This window comes from Oratosquilla oratoria, chromosome 18, assembly GCF_046742065.1.
Source record: "Oratosquilla oratoria isolate Oo_2021 chromosome 18, ASM4674206v1, whole genome shotgun sequence".
Lineage (NCBI taxonomy): Eukaryota > Metazoa > Arthropoda > Malacostraca > Stomatopoda > Squillidae > Oratosquilla > Oratosquilla oratoria.
In genome coordinates, this window is record NC_134794.1 from 15832476 (window position 1) to 15854424 (window position 21949).

At 40.4% G+C, this 21949-nt stretch overlaps 1 protein-coding gene across 8 annotated transcripts in view; it reads right to left on the reverse strand.

Annotated features, from left to right (window-relative positions):
• Positions 1-21949, reverse strand: part of LOC143035081 (vesicle-fusing ATPase 1-like) — a 151721-nt gene that overhangs the window by 37999 nt on the left and 91773 nt on the right. For 3 of the 8 annotated variants that reach the window (XM_076201596.1, XM_076201597.1, XM_076201598.1), the window contains one exon: positions 18983-19028. The exons of 4 other annotated variants lie outside the window; for them this stretch is intronic. In XM_076201596.1, the coding sequence (XP_076057711.1) occupies positions 18983-18985 (3 nt within the window). In that variant the 5' untranslated portion in view covers positions 18986-19028. Of the gene's footprint in view, positions 1-5195; positions 5278-18982; positions 19029-21949 lie in introns of all 8 variants that reach the window. One more of the 8 variants, XM_076201590.1, reaches the window with a different exon arrangement.

The following is a 21949-nucleotide window of genomic DNA, read 5'->3' on the forward strand; positions in this document are numbered from 1 at the left end:
TGAAGCATTTGATATAGGTGTCTTTGTGAAAACCCTACCAGGAGAGGTAAAGTATACTATACAAAACATAAACCTGTCTCTTTTCAAGGTAATTGTCAATTACACGTAACAGCAGCCATTATTGGAGAAAAGTTTAATTGCAGGTTCGGTACAGTTCGCGTGACTAGTTATTCTTTGCTTGCATGTTGCATAACATTGTATAAATGCAATACATACTCTACACACACACAATGCCGCAGTGGTTAGAGCTCCCGCCTTACACTACGGCGATCCAGGTTCGAATCCTGCCCAGGGCTGAAATAATTTCAGTATCGCTGTGCTGCGGCTCGTTACTCCAACTCTCGTGGACGGGGAGTTGGGTGTGTGTGTGTGCGTGTCAGGTCATACTATTACCCATAGATCGTTCATATACGAGCTCGGAGCTCTCTTCCGGGAGGGAAATAGCTGTCGATCACGATTCCAACACGTGATCCAAGACCATGGTGAATTACACTCACACGAGTTCCCTTTCAGATTTTCAACTTTCAAATCAATTCTATCTAAGTCTATTCTCTTCTTGTCGCCAGAGCTTTCTTCAACTTTGGAATTCTGCAGCATCAATATCCTCATTTTCTTCCTCGTGTGTAAAGGCCATTCAGCCTCTATCTCTATGTAAATAAGAGGTGAATATAGGCGCCATATTTGTATAGGGACGATACATGGGATGATTTAATTTAATTTTTCACAGATGCAAAGTAACATTGTGGCTGTTTACATTGAACTATCACGATATATTGATTCAATAATGATAGCGTGGGGGCCTTCCATTCATAATCTGAGATTACTGCTTAAATGAATAAAAATCAACGTCACTAATGCAGGATTACAACAATTGACAGTGCTGCCAACTGTACAACCAAATTCCAAAATTCCTTGGCAACCCTGATTTTTATTCCTGCCAAAATACGGTGTTTTCATCTCGGCATTCTTCCACCATTGTAAATTTGTCTAATAATTTTCATTACACGAAAATTTTAGGAAAAATTAAATTAATATTCCGCTAACATTCTATTGGAAACGTAAAACAAAGGGAAGCTGTCATCGAACTATGGAACTCCGCTTTACTGGTCGTATTTGCCAGCTGCCTTGGGAGCCATCTGCCAAACACGACTACATCCACCGCCGTTGTGACACAGCTTTGGCTTCTTCGACCTTCGTTATTGGAATTATGTAGAGCAAAGCAAGCAATTGGCAAACGTCTTCTTTTCTGCCCAAGCAACGGACGGTGAAAGCATATACACAATAATCACTGACTAAGTATTAGTATTAATATTGGTATTACTATTATATTGACATTAGCATTATTATATTAGTATCAATATTAATGTTAGTATCGGTATTGATATTGGTATCAGTATTATTATTTGTATCAGTATTAGTATCAGTATCAATATAAGTATCAGTTAATATGCAAGGGGGTTGGATTCATCTGCGTGAGACATGACGAGATAAGGGATCTCACTGTCCAAATGCTTCGGGAGGTATGCAAGGATGTGACCATCGAACCAACATTACTCCCATTAGGAGGGGGAAATTCAAGCATCGCACTTCCAATACATCAGATGAAGAGTGGATGTCAGCGCAAGAGGTTCCTGGACACGGGGACAACTGGCCTTCTTTGACATGCGAATATTTGATCCGATGGCCCCCTGTTACAATAACCTAAATATTGAGGCATCCCATTCCCGGAACGAGAATGAGGGAATCAAGATGTACGAGAAGCGTATACAGAATGTGAACCAGAGCTCAGTCACTCCGAAATATAATCTTTACAACTTCAGATGGGATGGGTCCAAGGGCAAAGGCATTCTACGCTCGTCTGGCAGAGGTGATGGCAGAAGCGAAACAACAACCAAAGAGCAGTATCATAGCGTGGATGAGATGTAGACTGTCATTTCTAGTTTGAAGATCAGCTCTCTTATGCCTGAGAGGTACCAGGTCCCCATCCCCTAAATCAGCACATATACAAAACCTCGATTATGAGCAGACTGTAATAGAAAGTAGGATAAACGAACTTCTGTATAAGGCTTCACTAAACTGAAATAATACAAAATATAAAAGTGTTGTCGATTACAGTGATTGGTAAGAGAGGGGCCAATGACCTGTGTCTGTGGGAGACAGATCCGGACTGCGTTCACTCCACAGTTCCACGAGGATTGAGGCCGTTTGAAAAAAAAAGTAACAGTAGTAGTAGTAGTAGTAGCAGAAGTAGTAGCAATTGCAGTAGTAATAGTTTTAGTAATGTTGATGTCAGAATGGTAAATCTGGGTTTCAATTCTCTGCTGGTTCGTCGTTTTGTAGCGAAACAGTCAGTGAGTCTGCGAACGACGACGACGAAGACGACGACGACTTGTTGCGCGTGCGTTCGAGCCTCGGCCGAAAATTACGTTCTGTTTCTTGACTGTCGTAATCGATGCTTGAATAAATTAGAGACACGCCGGGACCACGTGGGGGCTGTTCCCTTCGACCATTTGGATTGCGGGTCCTCCCTCCTTCCTTCCTCTTCCCCTCCCAACTAAATGAAATGACCCGGCGTTAGTTAGAGCAAAGTTTCTAAAGCGTCTTTACTTATACATGTAGCTTGTTCATCTCTTCTTTCCTCCTTGCTTTCTTCCTTACTTCCCTTCGTTCAATTTACTCGATTTCTCTTTTCCTTTTTTAGTTTCATTTCTTTAATTTTCCATCTTCTCTTTTATATTATTTTTCTTTAAAACAGGAGCAAGGTTTAAAAAGGATATTTCGTCTTAAAAAGGATACGTCTTCAAAAGGACAAACCTAGGCAACACTGTAAACTCCGTTCTAATCTCCAAGATTGACAGTTGGACGACAAAAAGAAAGCATATTTTCGACCAGGAACCACGTTAAGGTCGAAACAAAGTCACGTCATTTCGTGAAAAGAATCGAGTTGCGTGCACAAATTTCTTGAAACAATGAGATTCACGCCGATCCTCGTGTACCCGCGCAAGAGGGAACCGCCAAACGACGATCAATTCTCAAACGGGTCGAGACTTGCGCACGACATGACGTCATGTCGCGCTCCCGGGGTCGTACCGTTGTACAATTTCATCTTCATCACAACGGCAATGAAAGAAGACGAAGTCATTAGTATTTTTGTAAAATCTTATTCTATTTTATTAGTGTTTATGACCAAACCTATCCCAGCGTAACTCTAACAAATCCGATCCAGTCTCTTTCTACGTCCGGGTGTCTGTCCTGTATATACGCATAGAAACACACACGCACACACGCACGCACACACACACACACACACACACACACACACACACACACACACACACACACACACACACACACACACACACACACACACACACACACACGTTACCAAGGAAAAGAGAAGGGGATATAATTATATTCAATCACCCTTCACGACTTGCACGGGAACACTGCGGCGGTATTCTTGTCCCCCACTAGAGATGGTATAAGATAGAAAGGGATAAGCATTCCTCTTTGATTGAAGGTTAGCCTCCAATGATAAAAGAATGATGTGCGACTGTGGTCCGTAGGGGTTTCAAAACCTTCCTTTAAATGCCTCTGGTGTTAAGAAGAGTATAGTGAAAAGTGACTTTTCTTCCATTCATTGTCTGAAGCGCCGGCCGGCCGGGACGAAGAAGACTTAAACTGTTGACCCAGTTTCTATTGTCTCACAAAGGTCATTCATTGCGTTGACCTCTTGTTTCTTTCAATCTTTATACCTTCAGGTAGGGGCGGGAGGAGGAGGAGGAGGAGGAGGGAGGAAAGGGAGTCTTCCCATTAACCCTTCAACCATCTGAACTGCACGAATGAGCCAGCCTCTGCCACACTACTCTTGCAAATTTCTCTATGTTGTCTTTCCACTTTCTGGTCTTCCCTTTCCTCGCTTCTCAAGTCGCGGCGTCCAGTCAGTAACAGGTTTCCTCTATCTCCCATATTTCCTGTCCAACACACACACACACACACACACACACACACACACACACACACACACACACAATTATATATATATTATGTGTGTGTGTGTGTATGCAAATATACTTACAATTGGAGGTAGTTGTACATAAGGAGCTAAACTAAGCATGTGTCACGGTCATTCCGAGGCCTAGCTGGTGTTGAATTCCTGGTGGTGGTGGAAATTGTGGTGGGAAGGTCTCTTTGCTGTACCCAACGCATTGGGTACACAGAGTCACTGGATTCGGTCGTAAATTGCAAGATGCTGGATCGCTCGTGGTTTGTCGACCCGCCTCCACATTGTCTACACAGGAAACGTCGTTCTAAATGTCGATTTTTTATCTTTTCAGTTTTCGTTTTTTCTTTAAATCATTCCGATGGGATATGAGTTCTGAGGTCATTCCTGTGCCAATTCAGAGCAGATTCAAGAAAGAAAGAAGAAAAAAAGTATTTTCAAGTGGCCTGCCTCTTTTAACTTGCAGGATCCTCGATGGTCAATCTACGAGAATGAATTTGAATAATGACATTCCCCCCCACACACAAGGTATCGAGGACCATATATCACTGACGGGAAGTAAAGAGGAAGTGCAGGAGGAGGAGGAGGAGGAGGAGGAAGAGGAGAACACAAAGGAAGAACAAACAACAGTAGGCATATTGGCCCTTGCGAGGCTGTTTGTGTTAACTATACCAAACTACAATGAGAGAATGAGGAGGAAGAGGAGAATAGGAGGAAGAGGAAAAGGAGGAGGAGGAGGAAGAGGCGAAGGAGGAGAACGAGGAGAAGAAGGAGGAGGAAGAAGAGGAGGAGAAGGAGGAAGAGGAGGAGGAGAATTTCATGGTGGTAAAGGAGAGTTGAAAGATGTCAGAATGGAAGGAAATTATCGAATTAAAAGTGACGATCATCAGCATTCCTTTATAAATGGAAAATTATCTCAAATCGTGAGTTCCATTGTGTGTGGTTCAGGGCCGTAGGGGATGCAACTAGTGGATGAAGATTCGAGTCCGATCCCAGGAAATAATGATGCATGACCCTGAGCCGTGGGGTATACGCAGTCTACATTCCGCTTCCGTCAGTTGAAAAATCTTCTCCACGCAGCTACAAAGAGATACATTTACACAAATGTCGAGCTCATTAGCATTTGTCTGAGGGTCACATGTAAGGAAACCGTGTGTGTGTGTGTGTGTGTGTGTGTATGTTTAAGACTTACTTTTTTTTCCTTCCCCTCCTGAACATCCAGGTCTGGGTCACACTGACGAAAACGACACCAAATACTCGACATGGGAAGAAGGCTGGGGAAAGGGGAAATACCTGTAAGTGCTGGAGAAGGAGAAGGAGAAGGCAGCATAGTCTCCTCCCTCCCTACTCCGCGCGAAGCCCGTATCTGTGTCGTTTAGGTTCGTTTCACACGTATCGACTTTCCGCCGTCCACGACACGACGTCGTGCTCTCAAATAACCATGGGTGTCTATGGACGCTTTCACACGTCGCTACCAGGACCACTTGTGTGAAAGCGTCCATTTACATCCATGATATGTTTGACAACACGACGTCGTGTCGTAGACGGCGCACGGCGAAAAGTCGATATGTTTGAAAGAAGCCTTAGACATCTATATTTAAAGTTTCGCCAGGACAATAGCCAGAACAAACGGAATTGGAACAGGAATTGTATGTAAAGTTAATATGAAAACTGCTCCATTAACTTGGTGAAAATTTATTCCAATTCGTTCAATCTAGTGAAAGAGTTCAATTTACACGAGAATGTCTCACTTCACAGATTTTGTTCTGACTAACGGAAAACGAATTTATTAAGCTGGGAAGGGGAGGAGGAGGGCAAGGAGCTTTGCACTGAATGGTGGAGGGGTGGGAATTATGGAATCGAGGGAGTCATTTTCAAAACAAAAACCAAACGAGGTATAAACAGTATGAAGTCTCACAACAACAGAATGGCAGATATGTATATATGTGTATTTGAGTGTATGGGTAAGGGGGAGGGGACAGTGGGGAGGGGACAGGGGGTGGGGAGAGAGTTGTACAAGGTGGGGGGGTCCATCGATGGACTTTATGGGATCCGTGAAGGAAGAGCATATATATATATATATATATATATATATATATATATATATATATAATTTATTTTCACTAGTCCTTCTCTGCTCATACACTGTGGGTTTCCAAGTGCTTACATATTTATCTTTTCCACCAAAACTAAGAATTCCGTAGCTTTCGCCACATGCTCAAAGGAGCACGTGATGGGGGAGAGTTGGAAATTTAATCTGAATACCTCTGGACGATTATATAAATTTGAAGAACGGAGATGGGGGTAAAATGGGATCTCAGTGGCTTGAGAACACTTTCTACCACCACTCCGCCCCTAAGCTGAATAAAATCGTCGGGTTCCAGCCAGGACAAAGGTCTAACAAGTACGTCAGTAGAACGAACAGGTTTCAAAACGCTTAAAGAAGGTAAAGCGCCTGGGGCGGACGGCACGATGAGGAATACGGAAGTGCCCTGTCATAACTGAATAAGTTAAAAAAAAAAACACGTATATACTGTATTATATATATATATATATATATATATATATATATATATATATATATATATATATATATATATTGAAAAGAGAGGAAAGATTCCATGGGGTGAATATAGACAATGCTCGCATAAAAAGAAATTAACTCGAAGTCCCCCACTGAGCAATCTGATGTATATACTTTTATAACAACTTATATCAAGATGACTGAAGAAAATATTCAATCCCTTAGATGACCAGCGTGCACACGCACTCACGCACGCATTTTGGCTACAAGATGTCAAATCACGACCTCTCCAGAGAACTCCCGCAGGACCTAGTGCGTCAAACCACACCGTAGTCAAGGATGAGGCCATATTACCTCTCTTTAACGGCAAAAACATTCCTCCGAAGCAACAACTCTACAAACCAAGTTAAAGAACATGGAAAAACACCTTATGTTTGGCCATTCTCCTCTATTTTTTCTTTTCTTTAACAGTGGATGCCTCATTCAGATTTAGGTCATACTTGTATAAAACTTGCTGTTCTTTCTGATAAACGTTTGAATTCACGCGACTCAGTAGATTGTAATTCTTTCTATGATGAACAAAAATTAAATTACGAAAGAATCTTTATCACTTGTGAAACGGAAAAGACGATTGCGCCTCTTGCCTATCGACCTGGGCGGACTTATTCATTCTATTCTGGCTACCGACAAGCTAATCTATTTAGTTGTACGTAACCACCTTATGGCTAAAGTGCTAAATATTCTTATAGTAACTAAATTCAGCTCGACCAAAGGGCCTTATACAGGGGAAAGTTCCTTTGGTGTATACGTGTATACACGCACACACACACGTGGAGATGTGAATAACGCGGGGCGGCAAACTGCATGTACCGAAGGCTTTTCCACCTTATAAGGGGGTGGCCAAGCCAAAGCACACACCCACGTCAGAAGAAAATAAAAATCCACTCCCACCACCCGTTCCACCTCAGAGGCTCATGGATGAAGGGTCATCCACGTCTTCCACTATGTGGTTCGTGTCGTTTTCATTTGTTGCAGTGCCTCCTTGTCTTGCTGCAATGAACCGACTACATGAAGTCAGCACGTATTCGTCTTAAATTGGTACTACATATACTTGAATCTGTTCACATATTGTCTTCCCACTCTCTAGTGATCAACCCATTTTTTTTCAATAGTATATTGTTGTCTTACATTGTTACTATACTTGAATCTATTTAGATAGTATTTCTTCCTCTCTGGTAATCAACCTATCTTTTTTCAATAATATATTGCTGTCTTATATAAATAACCGAGGTGTGTGTGTGTGTGTGTGTGTGTGTGTGTGTGTGTGTGTGTGTGTGTGTGTGTGTACGTAAGCTCAAGACTGTAGTGGTGTATGTGCCTTCAAGTCTGTATGCTGGTATTACTCGGTCAATTATGTATATGTGTGTGTATGATTATATTTGCTCAGTCTTGATTTCGTTCTATGTATAGTTCATGGGGTCTGCTGTCAGCACTTCGAGCTTTTCTGTAGTTACCGACTTCCTGTCTATAGTCGACACCTTTTTCCCTGCGTGGTTTGACTGTAATTTGTTATTCGTTTCTTGTATTTGGGGAAAAATTGATAAGATCTAACTCAAAACTCGAACAGTCCGACAAGTTTCTGTCAGCTGTTATCCCAAAGTACACAGGGCAAAGGTGACCTTTTTTTATGGATTTTAGGGCAAGAGAGAGGAGTTCCTAATACTCTCAGCTATATAAAAATACGATTCTTTCGATCTTTTATTTTTTGTTTTTACATCCTCGTCCGCCGTGACATTCCTACGCTCTCCCCATAAATTGAAAGTACAGCTGCCGAACAGACTTCAAATCACGCCAGCATCTCCTTTGTTATATCGTATGACCTTATTCATGTCCATAATAAGGACCATGTGACACATTTTGCCCCGTGACATGTCAACATATCTCTCATTTTCTCTTGAAAAAGTCTCTTCGGTTATTAGAAAAAATATCATGTACGCTTCTCTTCGTTAAGGTATTTTCTCAGTTTGCATGAGAGATATCTTCAGCATTTATTTTTTATTTTATTTTATTTTTTCAAATATATTTTCCAATGAGCGAAGGGAAAAGGGAACAATGGGTAGTGGATGGGAGTGGAATGGGTGGGAGTGGAATGGGTGGCAGTGGGTGGGGACCTCGGCTGGTCAACTCCCTTATTAGGAGGTATATACAAAAGATAGTATTTGCCGAGGTCGTAAGGGAGGTCACTTATTGGGCCGAAATCCCATTTTCACAAGAACAAATCTCTTAGGAGACGATCAAGTTGGGTGTTGGAAAATAAACACCAAAATTGAAAAAAAAAAAAAATTGGCATATATTACAGCTTTTCGTTTATATTGCAACATGTCACTCCTTCCAGCCTTTCATTGTTTTATTTATTTATTTATCTATTCATTTATTCATTTTTTTTCTCGGTTATGTCCAATTCTCTGACTCCCCATTTATTTTGTTTTTTTAGATGTTTTCTTTCAATTCTTTTGAGGTTGTTCTAGAGTCTCTAGACATATCGACTTATCCATTATACCTTCTTATGATCTGTTAAAAAAAAAATCCATGTTTGTTCACCTTGGGGATAATGGAACTGGGTTTTATAACGTGGATGTTTCCTTTGACTTAAACAGAACACGTTATGAAGGATACCGAGGCTTTGTATATACATACATATATACGCATGTGCATACATGCATACATACATATATACGTACATGAATATGTACGTACGTATGTATGTACATGTGCGTACACTCATTAGGATAGGACGGTAATCAACATCAACATCTACGTCTGCGACATATATTTTGTCCGCCTGTCCGCATCTGTTCTGTCCTCTTCCATATTTTCGAGAAAAAAAAAAAGTTCAGTTCTTTCCCTATTTCTCACCCCCAATCCCCCCCCCACCCCGCCCTCTGCCTTTCCAGACTCACAACCATCGATTTTCCGGACTTTTCGTCCTCCTTTTTCAACTCCAGAAATGTCCCGACTTCCATCATCTTCCTTCCCACTTCCGCACATCTCAAGAGTTCCTGTAAGTCATTTTAACACTGAAGAATTCCATCTTCCTCCGTTGTTATTCCTTCCTGCCGTTGGCTTATTGGGTTCTTTTGTCATCCATGGGGAAATCTATCGACAAGCTTTCAAGGCCGCTTTTTATATATACACACCATTGTGTGTTTACTTTTCTCATCCACGTTTACGGGAAGGGCGTTAGATAGGTTTTAATACACATGTGGTGCGGATGTAGGCCTCGACTTGGCTAACTCTCAAGGGAAAAAGTGTCTTTGGAAAGGGGAAAAATGTCTTTGGTATGTAACAATACGTTCAGGAAACTAAGAACCGTTTTTTCCGTTACTTCGTGCTATATCATAGCTTACCATTACACTTGTAAAATAAATAATAACAAATTAATTAATAAATATATAAATAGATAACAAATAGACGAAATAAATTCTATTCTAGGTGTTCTATATATGGTCCCACACTTCAGTCGTTTGCATTTCTCATTTCTTCCCAGAGTGAAGCGAAGAAGCACGCATGCGCGAATCTCCTTTTCCTAAAGGTTAGGCTTTCTTCCAATTCTTTTCGTTCTTCTTCGGGACCCGTTCACAATAAACATTTATTGATAACAATAAAGTAATTACAATAATACTGTTCCAAGCTGACACCAAATAGCCTAAGGAGATATCTAGACAAATCATGAGTTCAAATCACAGAAGAAATTGTGGGAGTTTATATTGGAAGCATTTGCTATATAAATCATTATCAATACGTATTACGTACGGTGTGGTCTATGCAAGGTAACATTAAGTAGGTCCGTATAAGATGAATAATATTGCAAAACACATGATTTCACAATTATTGACAATGCAAGGAGAATATTGAAGAGCATTGTAGAAGGGAGTAAAAGTACCGTTTCAATAATATTGATCGAATGGAAGTCATTTTATGCACTCTCACTTCTGATAGATTTATTTCTCCTTCTGGAGCCTTTTATTCGAATTCTGCCTGTTCAATTCTGTTCAAGTGCCATTTGTTCACTTCAGTACGAGTTTTCAAAGGTTCCTGTGACCTGTTCATACACATTCAGAGTTTGGTAGCGTCTGTTAAATAATCGTAAACCTCTTAGGCCCGTATGGCGTTTCACACACGATTTGAAACGAGTTAAAGGCTCTCGTTTTCATCGAAACCAGGCGATTTTTATTCCGTTTAGAGATTTTACTGGGACAAAGAGGATTAATATTAATCCTTCCAATAAACCAAGTTAACTTTGGAATACGACACCAATAACTTTGGCTCCGAGACGACTCGAAGACGGGTCGAGTCACAGAAACTGTCGTACTTCAGAGGAATGTCGTCTTCGATTTTATGGACGTTTGCTTTATGTTCGACATTTATTTCCCACATTTCATCAAATATCAAAGCATCCTTAATCTACTTCATCAATTACTTGTTTCAATTTCTTCAATTTATCACTACCTTTATTTCGTTTTTAAGATGCATCATTTGTGATTTGAAGTTCTTGGTCATAGCAACTCTGGAACAAAATCTTCTCTAATTACGTTTTCCCATTTCTTTTCGTTCATTTCCTTTAAAGAGCGTCTCCTCCTCGTCTCGCCATAACAGCCCTTCTCTATTCATCTCGTAGGCACATTTTCGTCCACTTGACTCAGATTTTGGTCGTCCTTGCACTTTTTTCTTTCATTCTTAAAAAGAAAATCTCCTTTGAAAAGGAGAGAGATCCTTCTCCTCCGGCTAATTGTCATACCGCCAACCGTTGGCCTTTTATTTTTAACAATCGCTTTGAAATAAAATAAAATGAATAATTTTTGTCATGTATTTCAGTACCCACAGACTACTTTACTTATACATACATATACCAAAGGCTTCCCACCCCCCTTACACGGGAGGTAGCCAAAAGACAAAGGCATAGAAACCACCCCCACTCATTCCATCCGCTACATACGCCACTCCCCTCTACCCTCTTCCTTCCCTCTTATCTTGGCGCCTCCTGGATGACGGGTCATCCCTGCATCTTGTCCACTGCCCTGAAATAGTTTTCACTATTTTACTTCACTTGACATTTTTCTTTCAATCCCTTTAGTGACTTCTTCATTTTTTTAATTTTTTTTTATTATATGTCGCCAATTGATTTTACTCAGCTGAGGGAAGACCTTATGGATTTTCTTGTGGGCTAAAAACTGTTTCGTTCTGAGGACCCAACTTCGCTTGTGTGATTCTCTTGACTGCCGTTAGGCGATTTTATTATCCAGTGATAACACCCTAGACACTTACAGTTTTCATCCTTTATCAATTCACTATTCTATTCCTTCATTTGCTCGTTTATATAGATTTATTCATACATTTATGTTTAATTGATTGATCTATTCTTATATTTGCCTATTTATTTAGTTTTCTCTTCATCTGTCCATTTAGCTATTTATCTATATATTTACTTATTTATCCGTTTGTCTACTTTCACCAAAGAACGACCTGACTTCCGACGAATGTGACCCAGGTCAACATTTTCGTCTACTCGTCTCGCCATAGCTGAGGTCACTGCACGCGGAGTGTTTAGGGCCTACTCTCAAGGGGAGTGCCTGGGGGGAGTACTTGGATTCTCCTCGACAGAAGGGGAGTGCCTGGGAGTAGCCTGCAAACCGAGAGACTGAAAACGATCTCCTTAAAGCAGCCGTGTCCTTCGCCAGTCGCCTTCTCCCCTTTTCAGCGCGCCTCTCTCTCTCTCTCTCTCATCATTCCCCCCATCACCCCCATTCGGCCTCCTACTCCGCCTCCTCCGGAATCGAACACACATCTGCCGGACTCCGTCCTCTGTTTCTGTCAGTCTCTGTGTCTGTGCCTATGTCTGTCTGTCTGTCTCTCTGTGTGCGTGTCTGTCTCTGTGTCTCTGTCTGTCTCTCTGTGTGTTTCTCTGTCTCTCTGTGTGTCTGTCTGTGTCTGTGTATCTGTCTGTCTCTCTGTGTGTTTGTCTGTCTCTCTGCGTGTCTGTCTCTCTCTCTGTGTGTTCGTCTGTCTCTCTGTGTCCCCGTCTGTCTCTTTGTGTCCTCGTCTGTTTCTCTGTGTCCCCGTCTGTCTCTCTGTGTGTCCGTCTGTCTGTGTTTCTGTATCTGTCTGTGTGTCTTTCATAACCTACTGCAGTGCGGATTTGGCGTATTTAAGCATTTGTTTTTGGTATCGTCAAGCGGTTTTATTCAGTTTAAAAACTGTCACACAGTAAGGAATTAAAAAAAAAATCTCAACTCATCCTTTTGTGTCCAAAAAGAACAAACCCTGAGGTCTTGTACATCTTTTCCCCGTTCTAACAGGAGACGAGTTTCATTCGGGGCAGGTGAACCTCCAGTTCGGGAGTTAATTAATGGGATTAGAAACGGGATTGTTGATCTCCTCCGGCTTCCGATTCCTCCCTTGGGAAAGTCTTTTCCGAAAAAGTCACTTTGGGATCCCTTTCCTTCGTTTTGTTATGTTTGTTCTTATTCTCTTGATTTCTTTATTGAATTATTTGTTTATTTCTTTGATTATTGATTTGTTCATTTGTTTGTTCTTCTATTCGTTCGTTTTTTTTATTTATTCATTTACTTATTTGATTTATATGTTTACTTGTTTATTTACTATTCATTCATTTTGCCTTTTGTCGGGGTGGTGATTATCGTTATTTCAACTACAGTAGCCATTTATTGTTTCATACATTCACTCACTAGCTCCTAGCTACTTATTGTTTATGTACATGTCTATCTTCCTCACCATTCAGTATCTGACTTCCTTAATTAAGGACCAAAATGTTTCTTGTCGACATTATTTTTTATCAAATACTGTCGAAAGTTTTCACGGATTGAACCAAATTCATCACCGAATGAAAATTAGTTGAAAAAATCTTGTTGAAGTGTTATGTCTCCCCTCAGTATGCTAACCTAACATGGTAGTTTGCAAACTTACTGCAAGAATCTATTGTCCCAGTACATATGGGTGAGTTTGCAGTAACTCATGCTTATCCTGTATTAGATCTTGTTCCCTTGATATATATATATATATATATATATATATATATGTATATATATATATATATATATATATATATATATATATATATATAATTAAAAGTGATAGCTGGTTGTGCATTCATTATTTTCTTAAAGGTATTTTCCAAATACCTTATTATGGATTTGTGTTCCTTAGAAAGGAAATTTATGACTTGGCTGTATGTAGTCATATTAGCTAGATCGCGATTTCGGGTTCAAGACCCTTCTTCAGTAGCTATAGGGATGTTCTTTCTTATCAGAATTAATCCGATGAGTCTAGTTAAATTTCTATGTTTTATACCAGAGTTTTCTTTACTTGCTAATCACTTGGGGGAGGTCACCTAGTGTTTCGGGCAGTGACGAAATGTCACGTGCGCTGGGAACCTCCTGCCCAAATACACTGACAATATATATATATATATATATATATATATATATATATATATATATATATATATATATATATATATATAGAGAGAGAGAGAGAGAGAGAGAGAGAGAGAGAAAGAGAGGAAGGTTTTCCACTGTTTGTGGAGTACTGAATAATAAACGACATGACGTCATCTGTCTAAAATGTTTTATAGTGTCCACGAATGAAAGTGTGACGTCACAAACTTATTCTTACATTCCGTGTATAGTCTACGCTTTGTGTAAACTTTTCATTGCTATTGTAATCATGTATGTATATTCCATATATTTATTATTGGAAGAATATATGTCATGTGGTAAAAGATCCTTTATGGCCGATTAATTACAAAAAATATTATGAAATGGAATACGGAAGCAACCAACTAGCGTGGTCAATCCTGAACTTCACAAAAAAAAAAGTAATATTCTGAGAGTCACCCCGAAAAAATCTCCTGCTTCTTTATTAATTCTAAGAATTTAATCAAGCAGCAGCCGAGGACATGCGAGACGCGAAACATTTTTCAAACCTTTACTGTAGACTTATTCAAGAACCAACGAAGTCGAATCAAATAAGACATTTCCCACACTTCCAAAGACCAAAGGAAATCTTCTTAAAGGCCGATTTATACGGTGCTGCTTTTGACGCTAGTCGCTAGCTTCTTTATTAGCACTACCGAAACTCTAGACGCGAGCGGTAAAGTTCAACATGTTTAACTTTATCGCAGCGTCAAGCAGAAACTGCGAATTAATTATTTTAGCCGCTAGCGAATTAAGACGCTTGTCCATAGCGAATAAAAGCAGCACCGTGTATATGACGCTTAGGTCGTCAATCAACATGAGGAGTGTATAGGAAAAAAATCCTGCCTTGGTACATGCAAACATACTATAGAAGACCCTTCGTCTACTGAATAGTTTCACGATATTCTAGTACACACCAATGAATTACGAAGAAATAACTTCGTATATTATAAAACCTTATAGGTCCCGAGAATAACAGAGTTAACAGATTTCAATATACTTTGTAATAAGCACGTGTCTTCATATTGTTCAAATCACCTTGATCTTTGCAAAATATAGACTACCATAGACGTTTTGATTTTTTTTTATCATATTTTTGTACATTCCAGTAGTTTTAATCATGTTTCAGAAAAGGGATTATGTCATTATCTAAGTTTTCGAACAGGTGTAGAATTAAGTATCCAGTGCTTACTGAAATTTGATTTACAGCTAATTAGATAATTAGTATTATTAAAAATTGAAAGCATCTTTTTGTTTTAGTTAATAACCTTGATTCGTAAACTCCGACAACAGAGCAAAAAATATATAGATGTATATATGTGTATATACCCCATGCGTCATAATGTTTCACAATGTTTCGTCATGCGAACAAACTGGAGCAGTCAGAAAAGACCGGACCTTAGTTTAAAAAGCGCGCGCTGCTTTCTGAAAAAGATCAATACAGTCCGGACAGGTCGACGACGAATGGTGGGTAAATGAGCTCCGTGCACTCCAGATGTTGACTCCATGCTGCAGAATCATGTGGGTCAATGTTGTGTGCACATGTTGCAACATCAGTACATGTTGAATTCACATTGCAAGGTACGTGTACAAGTGTTGGATCCATGTTGCAATATCATGTGTATGTTGAATTTATGTCGTATAATTATATATGTAAACAGTTTCATACCAGTGTTATGTGGTGTATACTGTGCTGATTTTTTAATTTTCTAAGGCGTTACTTGTGATGACACGTGATTTGATGCGATGTGCATTTTCGTCGTGGGGTTTGTGATGCACTTTGTTATATGTACCGTAGGTTTTCGACGAGTAGATGTAGTGGTGTGCGGTTATGTCATACTTTGTAGATTGTGTCAAGAATTCCCTGCCTGATGTTGTCTGATGTTGTCTGTAGCGAATGTTTATCATATTCAACCTTGCCAACAGTCGAGCCCAAGTCAAGCAGGATCCCTGAAATGTTTACCCACTGGACTCGGAAGAACAGAATTCTTTCACAAAGGACCCTTTCCCCGATTTCAGATCCATTTCCCGGTCAACCACAACGTCAAGATATAGCGGGGAAAAAATAACTTGACGTCATCTGAAGTGGATTGGAATGGAGACAAGGGATTCGAAGCAACCGAACCAGGGTAAGGGACCCGTTGGAAAATAATTCATTCTTCCGGAAACTGATTTTGATTATTTCAAATTAAATCCCGCCGAGTCAAGTTGTAGTATTTTATTCAACAACAAAAAACAGTAATTCAAAACTCCCGCATCTAATAAAACTTCAAAAAATTCGTTTGGATTAATCATCTACTTCACCATCCTTTGGACAAACAGCAATTCATAAGATGTGCTGCGCTCGGTCCATACCTTCAAGGAGGTCAGGTGCGCAGTGACTAGCACAGCATTCGAATGAGAGAAACCGTGGATGTGAAGCTGTATGAAGTCAAATCCCAACCCCTTTCGTACCAGATGGCACTTTTTCTTTAATTTTTCCTCCTGTCAGGCAATTCAACTTGTTTCCTTTGAAAAGACCTCGTCTAGACCGACTCTTTAGCCCTCTCCCCCTTCCTCCCACTCTCTCTTCTTTGAAAATACTTCCTCTTCCTATATCATCTTACTTAGCTAAGGTCTTCCCCATCCTGGCCTACTCAGCCACAACTCCAGAATAGCCAGATGTCCAAACTTTCTTGGCTGGATCGTTCATAAGGCCAGTTTCCCTCTCCCCTCCCCCTCCTCCCTCCCCCCACGCAACCTTACGTCCTTTCCCATACTCCTGGCACCCTAACTTTCTTCCCCCAATCTTATCTTCCTTAATCTTATAGATACGACTCTTGTGTGTGTGTGTGTGTGTGTGTGTGTGTGTGTGTGTGTGTGTGTGTGTGTGTGTTATGTGTGTGCGTGCACATCGCTCGCATGTATATGTATGTATGCAACGATTGCCACACATACATTTTTTCTTCATCCAAGCTTTGGGTGCCGCATCATCTGGCGAAGGAAAAATACCCTCCATTCACGTGCAGGAAGGTCAACATGCTTTTGCTAGTTTCTACCAAGCACTATGAAAAAAGCAAACCTATACAGGTGTGAAGAAAAGTTCCTGGACACTTTGCAAACATGTTTCAGTTTCATAAGTTTTACGTCTCGTATGACTTACCAGAATTGCCTCCCACTCCTGGAGAGTGCGACAATTTTTCTCGCATTATTCACTTATCTATTTATCTGTTTTTTATATTTACTTATTCATTTATTTATTTACTTATTTGTTTATCTATTTTCGTCAGCAAATGTCGTGGAACTTGTCCCTTCAACTGTACAGCATCTGTCAACACATGCGACGCGTCGTTTAAACATGCATCTTCTCTCGCCATCTCAACATGCACAGATAATTATGTCGTCTATCAAAACACACCGCTCCGCACAACACCAAATCGAGAGAATCGCATTATGTTTTGTCGACTCGGTGGAAATAAAGGTGTTAATACTCTGCGCGGTCAATCTACACACAGTCTCAACTAACGGTTGTGCATGAACAGTTGACCTGAAACAACAAAGCTGAGGGCATTTTTCGTTCTCAGTTTTCCTCGTTCATGCAAGTCAGTTGAAGCTGCTGACAGGTCCTTTTCCCCCACCGCCTGCTGCAGCCTGCCCGCCCTCACACACAGTCTGACAGGACCATATAAAAATTTCTTCCTTTTTTCTGCAAAGTGGTGGGGGGGACAGGATGTGTTCAGGAATTTTTGGCGCGAAACCAAAAGGGGAAATGCTGCTGGCACGTGCCCGCCATGTTCACAAACGCGCGAGTGCACGAGTATGTGTGTGCACGTATAATCACAAAGAAAATATCTAAAAGCACAATAATGCGGTAATGTACATATGTAAAAACAGCGTTGCCAAAACTCCTACTGCTGGTAATGAACTCCATTATGCAAATATAATTTTTATGACGTAATGTTCATAACAGATCAATATTGGTAGCCAACCAAAGCGCGCGCGCACACACACGCACACACACACATACATACACACACTACACGGCTCGATGGTGTTGTGGTATCGCGTTGACCTTTAATTCAGCAATACGAGTTCGAGTCCAACCCAAGGATAAAGAGAGATGTTTGCTTCGCCGAACTGGGAGCCGGTACCCCAGGTCTTGTGAGCAAGAATGTGTGTGTGTGTGTGTGTGTGTGTGTGTGTGCGCGCGCAAGGCCACGGCTTTACCCTTAGATGGGGGCCATATGTAACCTCTGAGCTCTCATCCGGGAGGGTGATAAGTGACGATCACGAGTTGAACACATGATCCAATACCTTGATGAATCACACACCCTCTTCTTACTTTTTTAATGAAGAATGAAATTTGATAAACTGAATAAAGTATTTGAAGTCGTGTGTGTGTGTGTGTGTGTGTGTGTGTGTGTGTGTGTGTGTGTGTGTGTGTGTATGTGTGTGGTGGTTCGAACTCAGAACGAGGGTAAATCCACGGGTAAATTGAGTATATCCTTGATATTCAATTTCCACTCCACGCTATTGGAAAGGTGATTGACAGTTCAACAGTGCGAGTCTTTGGGGATTTCAGGACAAATTAGACGCACACACACACACACACACACACACACACACACACACACACACACACACACACACACACACACACACGATGTAAGTGTAATTATATTTCAAGTAAATATTCTCATCATCCAGAGATATCAAAAGATTAAAAGAAGGAATCCAATTTAGATTTTAGTAGGAGAAAGCCATATTCTAAACGCAGTTTTAATAAGTAAAGAAAAAGAAATATATAACCATACATTTAAACAGCATTGCATAAGACGCCGGTCGATCAGCATGCCAAAGGGAGGAGTTGGGAGGGAGGCGGAGGGGGTTGCCGTCACTCAATATAAATATTGTAACGTCAGAAAGGGGATAAGCAGAGAGTAACAATGATCACTGACAAAGATATATGATACGATATCTCACCATTTTTGCGGAGTTAGAGGAGTCAATATGCCACGCGATCCTTCAACTGGAAACAAGCGACAATTGGTTAGTCAACTGTGAAATTTTGATCCTCTCGCTGCGTAGAGGGTTTCCCTCGGCTGAATAAAATTGCCGGAGTTAAATTACAAGTCGTCAATGATAATTTATCAAATGTGTAATTCATGCTTATAAACCTTGTCCATTCGAAATTTCTCGATGTCAGGCGAGCACATTTTGCGGTATTTTATTTTATCAGCTAACAGCTAAACATTGATAACACCGCTAAAATAAAGTGTACGTTAAATTGAACGTTGCTCGTAACGTCTGCTTGTCGTTGTCACAAAAACCCGCGAATCAAGAGGTGCAGCAAAAGCCGTTTAAGTACACTTCAACAGAGAATGAATATCTCCACGGACAACGTAGTTCTCGTGAACGAAAACCTCTGAAATCAACTAATGCCTTACGTACACAGAACACCGAAATTATACCACGAGGAATTAGAAATCGAAGCCATTTAGATAGAAGGGAAAAGGTGTTGGCAACTTAAACTATGACAGACTAATATGCAGCTATCATGAATCGAGAAATGTAATTTATGTATGTAAACTAAAAGCTCATTAATAAAAGCAATCTTAGAATAAAATTTTCCCCAATAGGAATCTAAAATTCAGAAATCTCATGCGTGACGAAAACGCTTTTCAAAAATATACCAGAACAGACGAATTTTCTAGATTTTGGATTTTTTTTTATTCTGAAAGTTCAGAATTCTAACGATTTCTAATAGAGTGAACTATCTGTATATTGGGTTTTCTTAACCTGATTGGGTTTTTCATGATGTATGTATTTTGTAATTCAATAATTTATACAGTAAACAATTTTTTCGTCATTTGGCAAATCGTTGGCGAGTCCATAGTCTCACAAGCTGACTGAGTCCAATGCGTGTCCGTGGATTACCGTAATATCAAATTTCAAATTTCTCTTTGGTTCATTCCAGTGAGAATAGTCATTTTTTGTTTGGGAAGGTACTGGAGTTCCAGGGAAATGTGCCCAAGCTACTATAAGAAATAAATTTGAAAGATGAAATTACTGCACTTCACAGAAAATTTACGATCGTAGTATTTATCAAGTAAATCCACCACTGACAAATAATTACTTGCAGCATTTCAGTCTCAACGGGATTCGAACCGATGCCTTGCGGCGTGACAGGACCCAAAGGAGCTCTTTTCGTCTAGAGTAGACAGGCAGGGGTTCGAATCCTGGCGAAACCAAATTTTATGAATAATGAAACTTGTTCGTTCAGAGTTGGTGTCATCCTATCTAGAGTAGGTACTGTGGCAGAAACTGAATACGGGATTAAGACGAGAATTCTCCTTTATGTAAATAAAATCGCCTGACACCATCCAAGAAATGTTTACGTAACCAATTCTAAACAATTCGCTTACCATTCTGAAGAATTGAAGTCTCGAACCTTCTTTGGTCATAAAATTTCTAAACATCACTTTGTGGAGAAAACAGACGATGATACAAGTTTGCGTTTTCGGAGTTACATGTAACCGCACAGGCGTGATATTTATGATGATGCACGTCATCTTAATCCCAAGAAGAAAACGATTCTGAGGGAGAAAACGGTGCTTTGTGAACGCAGACAATGGATCTTCAAGACCAGCTGCAATCGCATTATCACCGTTGCTGTTTTCATCTACATAAGGAACGGCTCTTCGATGCAAGCAATCAACGTCTCGTAAAACACATCTGCAGGCCAATTGCAGAGTTTTATGCGTGCGTGTGGTTCACCATGGTCTTAGAACACGTGCTTGGCTCGTGATCGACAGCTATTACCCCTTCCGAATGAGAGCTCATAGCTCAGAGTTGGAGTGCCAGCTTGCAGTGAAGCTATGTATTTCAGCCCTAGGCAGAGGCTTGAACTCAGATCACTGAAACAGCGGTCGAGTACGGTACCACTACGCCACTTTAGATAAGGAGGTGCCGGAAAAGTCTTTTTTCTCTTGTTGCCAAATAATTTCATTCATCTCTGCGATAGCCTCTTCCTATGGTATTGGGGGATTAGCCTACTCAACATGTTGGCGTACTTTATTTATTTTTTTTTTATCTGGCGAAAGAGACTCTATCCATCGATCAAGACAGTCACAGTAAAAAAAAATTCAACTATTTACCGCTTCTAATCAATTGCTATGTATATATATATATATATATATACACATTACTTCATAAAAATGTAATTCCATAGAATATGAGAACTAAAGATAAAAAATTAGATTTGCTTTGACTAGCGACTTGCAATCATTTCTAAAATGATAAATAATAATAATAATAATAATAATAACAATAACAATAAAACATGTATCTGCCCGTTTCCGCCGGAAGTGACTCGAGGAGACACGTCCCCTCCGGCCCCTGATTGGCCGAGTGGTGACGTTACGGGAACAGAGACGATTGATTAGCCGAGAGCGGTGACGTCACGGCAACGGAGACGAATGATTGGGCAAAAACGTAATTTGGCGAAATGAAATAGGACAAAACGTAATTTGGCGAAATTAAATGGGACAAAACGTAATTTGGCAAAATGAAATGGGACACAAGCAAAGCGAGCTCGCTCGAAGGGCCGAGCCCCCGCGTAGCGGGGTTGGGCGCAGCCCGTTGCTCGTAGTACATAAAAATAATAGTTTACAGAAATAATCGAAGTCTGAAAATGTTGCATGACATCACAACTGAAGACCAGCCAATCAGAAGACGTCACGACTGAGGACCAACCAATCAGAAGAGACGACGTCACAACTGAAGACCAGCCAATCAGAAGATGCGACATGACGTCACGACTGAGGACCAGCCAATCAGATGAAAAGGCGACATGATGTCACGAACTGTTTCATGTGATCCAGAATGAAGGAAAGGCTACAACAGGGAAGAATTGTCGAAGACAGTTGAAAAGAATGTTAAGTTATTGAA